Below are 11,952 nucleotides of genomic sequence, written 5' to 3' on the forward strand. Positions count from 1 at the left end.
CAGACTTTAGCTGTTGTAGACACGGTGTTACTCACCTATTGAGAAGAAACATAGCAACCTCGGCGTCCGATCGCAGGCCTCTGCTCCTTGAGTTCTCTCCAGCACTGGAAAGCTGATCCAATATTTTACACGGGTCCTACTTCTTGCCTTACCGTTCCACAGACGTTTTCCTCTTTTGTTTTTTCTATCTTTCTGTCGCTCGGCTCGGCTAATGTCAGTCCCATGCACTGAAAGCTCTCTCCTCCACATCACGAGTAGACACGCCCCTTATTGCTGATTGGCTACAAGTTTGTTTTGCTATTCGGCCCGAATCAGTTTTCTAACGTGTTTTTGAAAAATCACATACCCTGCCTTTAAATAGCTTGGCGAAGTAAATAAACCATACACTACTGTTCAAAAGCTGTTGTTTTTGAATGTTTTTGAAAGACGTTTCTTATGCTCCCCAAAACTGCATTTATTTGATCAAAAATACAGTAAAAACTGTAATATTGTGAAATATTACAATTTAAAATAACTGTTTTGTATTTAAAATGTCATTTATTCCTGTGATGGCAGCAATTTTCAGCATCATTACGCCAGTCCTCAGTGTCACATGATCCTTCAGAAATCATTCTTAATATGATGACTTGCTGATTTGCAATTATCACAATTGAAAACAATTGTGCTGTTTATATTTTTTGTTAACTGTGACATTTTGTTCAGGATTCTTTGATGGATAGAAAGTTCAAAAGAACAGCATTTATTTGAAAGTTAGTAAAAGTTTTTACTGTCACTTTTGAGCAATGTAACGCATCCTCAATTTCTAAAAAGAAAAAAAATGGCATCAAACTCTATGTGAGGGGGAAAAAACTGATCTTTAATCCACAGAATGTGAAGGGGATGTTCAATTGTTTATTCTCAAAGGGTATGTTGTACTACTTCTGTGGGCTATTATATTCACATAACATAGAAAGTCAAGAGATTAAAATAGACCAGATTCACTGACTTCAAAACTGAAATCTGATTTCTCAGTGGAGTGCTTTTTCAAGTCAGATTTTTCCAAAAGATAGTAAAATACCTTGACAACAATGTGTCCCTTGCGGGTGCCCGTCCGGTCGAGTTCTCTGTGTTCTTTTACCATGACGATTTCTCCTTCTTCCTCTACTCGCTGTGTGTTCTGCTCAACCTGATTCAGAATGGAGCAGTAGTCCTGCTGCGCAATACACACAAACTACACACACACACATAATAACGTTAACTGGTGTTTTTTTTCTCTCATCATTTTATGCACAATTTGCATTACAAATAACTAAAATACTTGAAAATCTAGATTCTGTTTATTGACAAATTAGCTATTGGATGATTAGTGCACAATCATTCCCATCCATCCTCTTACCTGACAATCATCCACTTTGGTCCTCATGACTCCAGTCATCAGCTGTTTCTCCATAGAAGGGGAGACACCAAAACTTCCACCCATACACACACTCTCACTGCCGCCACCTGGATAGATCACCTCTACTGCTCCATTCAGAATGACTGACCATGAGTCCAGCTAAAAACACACACACACACATTTGCCTGTTATCAGCTGAACACAAATGAAGAGATGAACACAGATGAAATGCTGCAACGGGTCCCATCTAACCTCTTCACCGTGGTTGAGTACGATGGTTCTGGCCCGTTCCACGACCGCAAACACCATGACGGCACAGAGTTCCCTCCGCACCGAAACACTCAGACTGGCAAATGCCGGAAGCTGCTGCACAAACTCCAGCAACTGCTCTGTACACAGAAAGAGAACATAAAAGTGAAAGCGTAAATGAAAGTTAAAATGAAAGTAGCATCATTGAACACATTAAAGAACAAAAGTGTACCAATGTCATCATCTGTACGGTCCATAGGATCTTTCTCCAGACAATCTCTCACAATATCTCGACTCATAAGAGGGTCCGTTCCCCTCCCTACGTCTTCATCATCATCATCCTCGTCCGTGTCCACTGCTGTTTCAGGAAGCCCACTCAGATCCATGTCTCCAGATTCACTTTCAGTGGCCTGTGAAAGAAAACATGCGAGTTCAAAATGGGTTTCTTCACAAATTTTCAGCTGATGACATTCATAGACATTTGCAGCTGACATATGAAACAAAGCAAAACACATGAATATGAGCGTGTGTGTTGGCACTCTGAGCCGGCTGTGTTTGTACATGCGGTGGATGTTTGTGTGTGCATGTGTAATGCTGATCTGTGGATCAAAAGCTGTGCGCACTTGAGGACTGACATGAATAGGTTATGGAGAGGTGACAGATGGACCACAGAGGAGGGTGGGGGGGGACAGGATTTAAATGTGTGCGAGTCCCAGATGTTCACAATAAATCTGTCAGGATGCGCTTCTGTTGTGGAGTGTGTAAGGAGATTGCTTTCTGAAATAACCTCAGAGTGTCTCTTATCACCTGGTAAATATCTGATAGGCTGCTACTTCCTGAATCACTAGCGATGCTGGAACGGGATTGGCTGGAAGTCATATGGGAGTGGCAACTGTCAGAGGGGTGAAGGTTTGAGAAGTCGGCAGGAAGCTGCAAGAGATACATATACCATTACAAAAAGAGTGATAAATAAACAAACAAATAAGCACATATATATATAATGTATAAATTGGTCAACAGTTCATGTAAATTGTCCTGCAGTGACAAATTAATTTTTAAAAGTACAAATATTCCATGTAGACTTCAATTAATATGATTAAAATGAATATGATTATACTGCATGTATAATAATTTTTTAAATTATGGTTTAATACAGTTTTAGCTGGAGTGTTGCATGTCACATTACAAGACACTGCTGTCATTGCTTCAAATGTCATGTTATATGCAGAAAAATACAACAATTCTTCCCTGACACAAGCTTGTGATCATTTGTGCAAACATAGCTTTTTTTCCCTTCTAGTTCATCAGGAAACCAAGGATTAATTTTAAACCCTGTGTGAGTGTCAGCACAATTATTCTTTAGTGGAATGGATGATGTGTTCTCACACACACACACAAGTTCAGCTGAATGGTGGCATTTTAAACATTTAATTATCCATCTACTCTGATTGGTTGATAAAAATAAACACAAAATGAAGTATTATTGCTAGCAGTTTGGCACATACCTACCCTTTCCAGGCTTGGCAATTACCACAATTCCTTGATACAAACAAACACACAGCACCACAAAAAGGTCCAAGAAAGTAAACTAATGTATGGAATAATGACTGAAGCTTTCATCAATTTATATAACGCTTAGACATGCTAGCACACACATCAACATACTACTGTACAGCATACCCTGAGGCTTGCTACAGTAAAGTTGATGGGTTCATGTACTGATGTCTTAAATCAGATGGCCTACATACAGTGACCCTACAACAAAATCACATGTCGAATATACTCACGCAACTCAAAAACTCAATAGTGTGGCCCCTTAAACAAACCACTGATATAACTACATGACATGTATTAAATATCAATAGCAAGAAAAAAACTGCAAAAACATCTTTAAAAAAAGTACAAATCAAATCAAATAATAAATTGCATAACATAACCAGAAACTAAATTATGCAGATGTGAATAGAACCACTGAAAAATAAATGATCAATTGTAAATTAAATTTAGATTGCACAACGAAACCAGAAACAAAAGTATGTAGATTAATAACTTAACTGAATTCAATTCAATTCAAATTTAATTATAAATGTAACTAAAATTATGCACATAATTTACATAATTGCACATAAATGCAATAATTTAAATTATCTATTTAAAATGAATCAGAATTTAATTAAAATCAGATTGCACAACAAAACTGTAATTCTGCCCAACTCAGAATATTTTTGTTCACTTAGAAATTGCATATTCAAATACTTTTTTTGCTTGGATACTGTAAATGCCAAAACGCAGTCCACTCATTGCATTCAACTGCTCCCTAATACTTTATAAAATGAAGCATGCATAGCTAAACAAAGAATGCATGCACATCATGTTTATTTACAATTAACTAATGCATGCTTTTGCTTAGCCTGTTGTTGCAAAATAATTGTGCATGTTGTCCACAGGCTTTTGTGTTTCGAGAGTGAGTGAGTGAGTGAGTGAGTGTGAGAGAGAGAGAGAGAGAGAGAGAGAGAGACTGAAAAATAAATGATCAATTGTAAATTAAATTTAGATTGCACAACGAAACCAGAAACAAAAGTATGTAGATTAATAACTTAATTGAATTGAATTCAAATTTAATTATAAATGTAACTAAAATTATGCACATAATTTACATAATTGCACATAAATGCAATAATTTAAATTATCTATTTAAAATGAATCAGAATTTAATTAAAATCAGATTGCACAACAAAACTGTAATTCTGCCCAACTCAGAATATTTTTGTTCACTTAGAAATTGCATATTCAAATACTTTTTTTGCTTGGATACTGTAAATGCCAAAACGCAGTCCACTCATTGCATTCAACTGCTCCCTAATACTTTATAAAATGAAGCATGCATAGCTAAACAAAGAATGCATGCACATCATGTTTATTTACAATTAACTAATGCATGCTTTTGCTTAGCCTGTTGTTGCAAAATAATTGTGCATGTTGTCCACAGGCTTTTGTGTTTCGAGAGTGAGTGAGTGAGTGAGTGAGTGTGAGAGAGAGAGATACTCACAGTCCTGGTCTCCTGTCCCCTGACTCCATAGCCATGATACCGGACTAGCTGTCTCATAGCCTGCAATACTGAATGCCCAACCATCCTGTGTGCTAACCTCTAAACCATCTTCAGTCTCTTTCTGTACCACACTGTTCTAACCGCACCTATTTGATCTTCAAATCTCTTTCTCCCCAAAGCACTCTCTCAGAGACAGCATCCCTCTCTACTGTAATCTGCCCATCACCACAGTAACAGACAGCACTCTGGCAGAGGGATGTTTCTGCAGACACAATTTTCATCAGACCCTGCCCCTCTGTCCCATTCACACACACCCCAATGTGAGATCATGGGATTATCAAGAGGCTGGTATTGTTTGAGCGGAGGGGGGCGGGGGATGGTTGACACCCACTGCCCTACTAAACCAGTCACCAGGGTCAAGCCTGCAATGATTGACAGCTCACTGAACAATCAGGATGCCACATATATCTGTCAAAATCCCGCCTTCCTGCTGTCGATCAGGTCCATGACAAGTCAGAGGATAATAAAAAAACTCATGCAAAGAGACTAAATGCTCAAAGCGTCACAAGGGGGAAACTGAGAGTGATTGAAAAGAAGATAGGAAGCTTTTACCAGATTAGATTTGCCAAGAATGCAGCCAAGACTATGGCTCTGATCCAAAACCTAGTGATCTGCCTTACACGACAATAATGTACAAAAAATTCAGAAGTTTTTCCTTTGTATTTTTGAAAGGTTGTGTCTATGCTGGAACAATATTCAAACTTTAACACCTTTTGAGGGAATCAACCTATAAATAGTTTACTTAATTGTCATCTCTAAATCTAAAGCTGACAAGTGTTTCAACAAAAAAAATACACAAAGCAGCTTTGAAGATTATTATTCTATAGTATTAAAAGGTAAATTACCTGGGATTTGGAGCATTCCTGCAGCAAGACAAAATTAAAACACATTAATACACATTCCATGGGTTAATTTGAGGACAAAATACAGTGACACTTCACAATAGGGGTGGGCGATATGGCAAAAAAAAAATCATATCACGATTTTTTTCATAGGAAAATCACGATTCACGATTTTATCACAATTCTTTTTCATGTAGGTTTTACTATTTTGCAAGTTGTCTGAGCAGTACAGCCAAACTAATTTCCCTATTTTAAAAACAAAGCCTAACAAGGTAACAAAATATAAAATAAAAAAGAATGGAAGATATTTAGGCCAAAGTGGGCGAAGATAAAAAAAATCTTTGTTATTAAAAAATAAGAACAAAAGATACAAATTTGAAATATGCATAATATACTAATTAAAATATAATGCTTTATTTTTCAGGTATTTAGCAGTAGCATTCAAGAAATCGAATGAACAAATATAAAACACTATATTCACTTCACTGTATAAATTAAACATTGATTCTTATTAAAGAAACTGTATTAAAGTTCTTCAGTCAAGAGCAGTGAGTGATTTTTCTCTTTGTGTTTTGTTGTTTTATTAATATTAAAGGGACAGTTCACCCAAAAATTAAAATCCTGTCATCATTTACTCACTCAAGTTGTTTTAAACCTGAAAAAGTTTCTTTCTTCTGTTGAACATACAAGTTATTTTGAAGAATGTGGGGAACCAAACAGTTGTTGGTCCCCAGTGACTTTTTTTCCCCCTACTAAACTGTTTGGTTACCCACATTCTTCAAAATAACTTTTGTGTTCAGCTCAAGAAAGAAATTAATACAGGTTTAGGACAACATGAGAGTGAGTATGACAGAATTTGTATTTTTGGGTGAACTATGCCTTCAATGACAAGCAGCAGCATGTTCAGTACTATTAGTCTGCTGTCACTTTAAGAGCTGCATGCATCCGTTTCTCTCCCAACTGTTTACTTTCACTTTAGACATAACCAACTGTGTTTATATGTAATTCTGGTGTGTTTTTGACAGTATTAGCGCAATCAGATGCAAAAGATAACTCATTCCAGTAATCAGGTGCAGTTTGACAGGCTTTTTAGTGTGCGTATGCTTTAGGTGTACGCGCTCAGAAAAAGAGCATGTCAGAACAGCACGTGAATGAAATATTTAACCAGCAAGGCTTTTTATGCAAAAATTGCAAATAATGTACTTTTGTGATTGCGAAGTGCAATGTCCCGTGAGTGTAACTCTCCCGCTGAGTTAACATTTGATGTGAATGTATGTCGCGTTGTACAGTAAATTGAGACGGAGGAGCCAGAACTGCAACTGATAGAATGTGCGCTGCAGGATGATACTACGATATTTCTTTAAAAGCAAATTGTGGAGACATTTTAATCATCCACAATCAAAAATTGTGATATGGCACACCCCTACTTCACATAGTTAAATGTTAACGAACAAAACAAGATGAGTGATAAACTCATTTCTGTGTTAAAAATGCATACATTGATATTAAAATGAGAGTTAAGGTACAGTCACATTTAGCAATGTTTGGCAAATTTTTGTGAAAATAGTTGTTTTAATAGGATTCTATGCTTTTGGGATTTTTATATGAGATTGAAAGATTACCCAGGCAGATTTCACAGCGGGTTCAAGTCACACAAACTCACCGCACTGACCAACAGAAAGCTGCTTGTTTAGAAAATGACTTCTGTGAGAGCTGTGCTTCATACATCACTACAAAATAACTTGCAAATTTCAGTAATGTGACCGCACTTTAACGGCTGCAGCTATTTGGACACTCATAATGTGATCAAAATAGTTAATTTAAAATGATATATATGTCTGAACGGACCGAGTGGTATCCTGGTGGGAGAGGGGGCTTGCTGACTGGATAATGATCGACCGTATCAATTATAGTCTGTCGCTCTCCGCGCTGGTTTATCTTGCGGAATCTTCTCCTGGACTGCCGATGAGATGCTTGTCTTTGGAAATACTCATCGTTGTCATCCACGTAGTCCACCTGAGAGAGACAGATAGTGGATAACTGTATCCCCATCTAACTGAAACATGGCTTATGGCACATATACAGGCCTGTGTAACTCACCACAATCATTTCTGAAGCCTCAAGGATGATACACTCACAACCACGACGCAAACTACCCGCAGAACGCTTACCAAAACTGAAATAAAACCGCATACATCACACAAAACACGGAACAGGACACAGAGAGGAAACAATGGGACAAACCAAACGCAATCAAACACTCATACCTGCTGCGGGGCAGAAACATGGATTCCTTTATAAAGACTGAGCCAGACAGGAGGATATACCAGCAGGTCCCAATGTCATCAGGACTGTAACACACACACACACACACACACACACAGACAGACATATATTACAACATCACACACACACCAAAACACAACACTTCTATTTTAGTCCATTCTTACTATTATACTCCGAGTGGAGCAGTGACCTAACAACACACATGCCACGTTGGGGAAAGGAAAATAAAGTGATGAATCATACAAATGTGGGTGAATGCATCTTGCTCAATTTAGTAACTCCCAGATCAAAGGGGCACCTATGGTTTTTTAAGGATTCTTTGAATAGAAAGTTCAAAAGCCAGCTCTTCCTGAGAAGCACTGAATCTAACAGCCAAGCACCTAAACATGACTTTGTTTCCCAGATTGAATCATTCCAGTTTGAGAAAGCACTCGCCATGTTCATGTGCAATACGAATTGGTGAAGGACTGCTGGTGGTCCTCGGGCATGCCATCTGAGGTTAAGACTGGTGGGTTTTAAACTATGCTGAGGAAAACCATATGAGCCTACATATTTTGCACAAAACAATTCTCAAGTGAAAAGAAGCACATGGCTGATTTAGAGTGTTTTGGAAAGCACAGACTTTGACAGCCTAGTAAATGCAGGCATTACACCACAGTGAAATTTACTGCAGACAATGGGAGGTTACAGTTAGAAAAATGGGGGGGAAAGTACATAACTGATGGGGAATGTTCCAGATTTTGATGAGCTAGCATGCCTTCACTTTTCCATAAGAAACGTTAATGTAAAAGATTTATTTGAGCATTCAAGTATGAACTGAGAAACTTAAAGGAATGCACTGAACTTTCATAATATCATATTTTGATTTTAGACTTTTTTTTATTAATTGCTCTTGGTTATTTGCTTTCTCCTGTCACATCTGTCTTACCTCATATGTAGCACAATATTTCGTTTAGATAACTTCCTATTATTGTATTTTAGTACGATTTCCATGTGGAATCATGTACTTGTATTTAATTTTTAATTTATATTTTTTCTTCTTTGTGTGTGTGTGTGTGTGTGTGTGTGTATTTGTATAAGATGCTCTGTTTTTGTTTTAGGGTGACATTTTAACATCCTGTCAAGGGTCTACAGATGAAAAAAATAATTTTTGGCTAATTCTGGCACATTTACAGCCATGTTTATTAATGTGCATTGTCCCAGTAAACAAACAGACTAAACTAAACTCGGATTCAATACAAATGAGACTCTATCAACAGTATTTTAGGTGCAATGTTCACAGAAAATAAAAGTAAATGTAGTGTCAAATATCATGCTTGCATTTTTCTTAAAATCACAAAATAAGACTGTTTATTATAGAGCTGTAAAATTGTCTAAATCATCCTTTATCAGGTGAGAATACTTTCCTAGGTGGATGCATTTATGATTACGTGTTATGGATGTAATGTCATAAAGTGCATATAAACGGTCCCTTTCTGGCACACTAACAGTTTAACAAAGTTACTTCGCCATGACAATGAAGTCAAAAGTTTGGATATAACAAACTTTACACAGCCAAGATCAACAAATGATTTTATCACAGTCTTGTGCCAACATGTCCTGTGGTAATACTTCTGAAACGGTGTGTATTTTAATCTTTATTGCCTGGCTCAATGTGCTTAGTGTAACTGCTTTTTATACTTTTTAAAATATTTTCTGTGGTAATAGATATTATGTCACTAATACTGCTGATGAGCTTAACTTCTAATAAATCTGGAACATTCCTTTAATTGTATCAGCGGTAACCCAAGCAAACAGGGGGTCTTGAACATAATGTTTCATTTTAACAAGTGTCTATATTCAAAAAGCCTTTAGAAGCTTAACTGAGCACTAGACAGATGTCGGTGTGTGTTTGTGTCTGAGACAGAGAGAGATGGAGAGCTAGCAGATGCGTGTGTGTGTGTGCATAAAATCATCCTTGTGACTTTAATGTAAACCTCTGACAAACTGACCTAGATAGAGATACATTTTCTCACAGCCTTTGTGAGAGTGTATTGAGTGTGTGTGTGTTTGGATACTCACTAGTATAAAACCTCATTAGCTTCATGCTGTTCATATCGAACTGTCTCACACATCAACCTGCAAATGAAATAAACAAGAGTGTTAAGCACATTCCCTCTGCAATGTAGAAATGAAAGTACCCTCAGTCAAACACGCTGGTACCTGAGCTGATGTTCCCTCAAGTTGGACAGCGCTTCCATGCCATGGAGGTACGAGTACACGATCTGCAGATCCTGCAAAACAGAGACGTAGAAGGTCACATATTACATTGATGCTACTTTACTACCGAAAACATCACATTTAGCTCTGTGCTACATTTTGCATGCAACTGTTTGCGGTTAGCAAATGATTTCTTATTTAGCATTCCTTAAAATGATGTCACCCAAAAAGTCATTTGGACCTTTTCCAGAGCGTAAATAATCTCATTCCAGATTTCCTAACTTTTTACACAAGATTTTATTATTGGCTACATATGTCAAGCTCAACAATTCAACCAATAATACTAAAGCTATTGCAAGAAAAGAAGATAAAACAAAATACATTTGCATGTATCAATAGCTAAAACTCAATGTGTTAAAGATGTTTTTTAGTTCAGCATTTTCCATAATTAATTAGTTTATTCTATTTTCATTGATGGAAAAATAAATCTGTATTCAGACACGTCTCAAATTTTGTAAACATGGAAAAACATAAAAAATGTGTAGTTATAGTTCAGTTTAACTGTAGAAATTTTAAGAAGGCTAAGCACCTTTCTTACCAGCAATTTATTGGGAAAAGAAGTGGGGAAAAAAAGTTTTATGCCAATGCAGCAATAAATAAGAAAATATTTTTTTTAAGGACACAAATTTCCCTGATTAACCGACTTTTTTCCCCCTCACAAGACATTTAAAACCTGCCTGTAATTACACAAAAGCACCAGTAGGAGGTGCCCCATATATAGGAATATATACACAAATAATAAATACACACCTTTCCCAAACATGCTGCATACATAACCCTCCTTAAAGGGGTCATATGATGCTGCTAAAAAGAACATTATTTTGTGTATTTGGTGTAATGTAATGTGTTTATGCGTTTTAAAGTTAAAAAAACACATTATTTTCCACATACTGTACATTATTGTTTCTCCTCTATGCCCCGCCTTTTTGAAACGCGTCGATTTTTCGCTGCATACATAACCCTCCTTAAAAACTATTTAACTCCGCCCATCCAGAGTTATGCAGTTAGCATTTAACAAGAATGGAATGTTTGCAGATACTCCATCATTCACTCCTTCACTTTCAGGTCTCATTTTTCTGACTTCTGTTTTTCCCTCTCTACTTCTGTCATTATTCGGTTCCTCTTTTGATACAAGATAAAAGATAATATGGGATAATTAAGCAATATTTAATTATTATTAATTACGATAGAACTTTAGTGATTAGAACTAAAACTTGGTAACTGTGTATGGATGCTTATTTGTCATTTTAACTGAACTTAGGACTGGTGGTGGTGTTTAAGATATTGTTGGTCATTCAGGGTTTCTGTAAAAAAAAAAAAAAAAAAGATAATAGTAATAGATAATAGCAATTATTAAAAAATAATAATACTACTAGTTCTACTACTATACTAACAATATAAAACACACTAAGGATTAATGAGCTGCTGGGTTCATGAATAATCACGTTGTCAGCGTTCCCTCAAACTGATTTGCTGAAATCAAAACAGGGACGGTAAGAGATGAGCGCCAGCCAATGAGAGCTGTTCGCGCATTAGCTCCGCCCACTGCCAGAGATGAGCGCCAGCCAATGAGAATGTTGGTTGCGCATTAGCTCCGCCCACTACCAGAGAAATCGGCATATCGTCTGCTTGTTTTTAAAAGCTGAATAATTCCAAATGAATTCCGTTATTCTGACAGGAAAATACAACAAAGAATATAGTTTACATGTAGTGCGTCGATTCAGCGTGGTACGCAAGACTCTCGCTCTGTCTCTTTGCATGTGTGAGAAACAGCGCTATCAGCAAAGCGACGGCGAGTCATGGGCCTTCACACTAGAGTTTACGGTGCGTCA

The 11,952-nt window shown here is 36.9% G+C and overlaps 1 protein-coding gene across 4 annotated transcripts in view; it reads right to left on the reverse strand.

Annotated features, from left to right (window-relative positions):
• LOC107750423 (rap guanine nucleotide exchange factor 2-like) overlaps positions 1–11,952 on the reverse strand; it is a 38,087-nt gene that overhangs the window by 15,663 nt on the left and 10,472 nt on the right. For 3 of the 4 annotated variants that reach the window (XM_016565786.1, XM_016565787.1, XM_016565785.1), the window contains exons 2-12: positions 10,064–10,134; positions 9,923–9,979; positions 7,843–7,926; positions 7,676–7,751; positions 7,424–7,591; positions 5,579–5,596; positions 2,432–2,554; positions 1,857–2,034; positions 1,628–1,764; positions 1,376–1,534; positions 1,058–1,210 (exon numbers count right to left, since the gene is read on the reverse strand). In XM_016565786.1, the coding sequence (XP_016421272.1) occupies positions 1,058–1,210; positions 1,376–1,534; positions 1,628–1,764; positions 1,857–2,034; positions 2,432–2,554; positions 5,579–5,596; positions 7,424–7,591; positions 7,676–7,751; positions 7,843–7,926; positions 9,923–9,979; positions 10,064–10,134 (1,224 nt within the window). Of the gene's footprint in view, positions 1–1,057; positions 1,211–1,375; positions 1,535–1,627; positions 1,765–1,856; positions 2,035–2,431; positions 2,555–4,673; positions 5,215–5,578; positions 5,597–7,423; positions 7,592–7,675; positions 7,752–7,842; positions 7,927–9,922; positions 9,980–10,063; positions 10,135–11,952 lie in introns of those variants that run through there. The other variant, XM_016565788.1, reaches the window with a different exon arrangement.

This window comes from Sinocyclocheilus rhinocerous, unplaced genomic scaffold (assembly GCF_001515625.1).
Source record: "Sinocyclocheilus rhinocerous isolate Xijiao unplaced genomic scaffold, SAMN03320098_v1.1 scaffold1, whole genome shotgun sequence".
NCBI lineage: Eukaryota > Metazoa > Chordata > Actinopteri > Cypriniformes > Cyprinidae > Sinocyclocheilus > Sinocyclocheilus rhinocerous.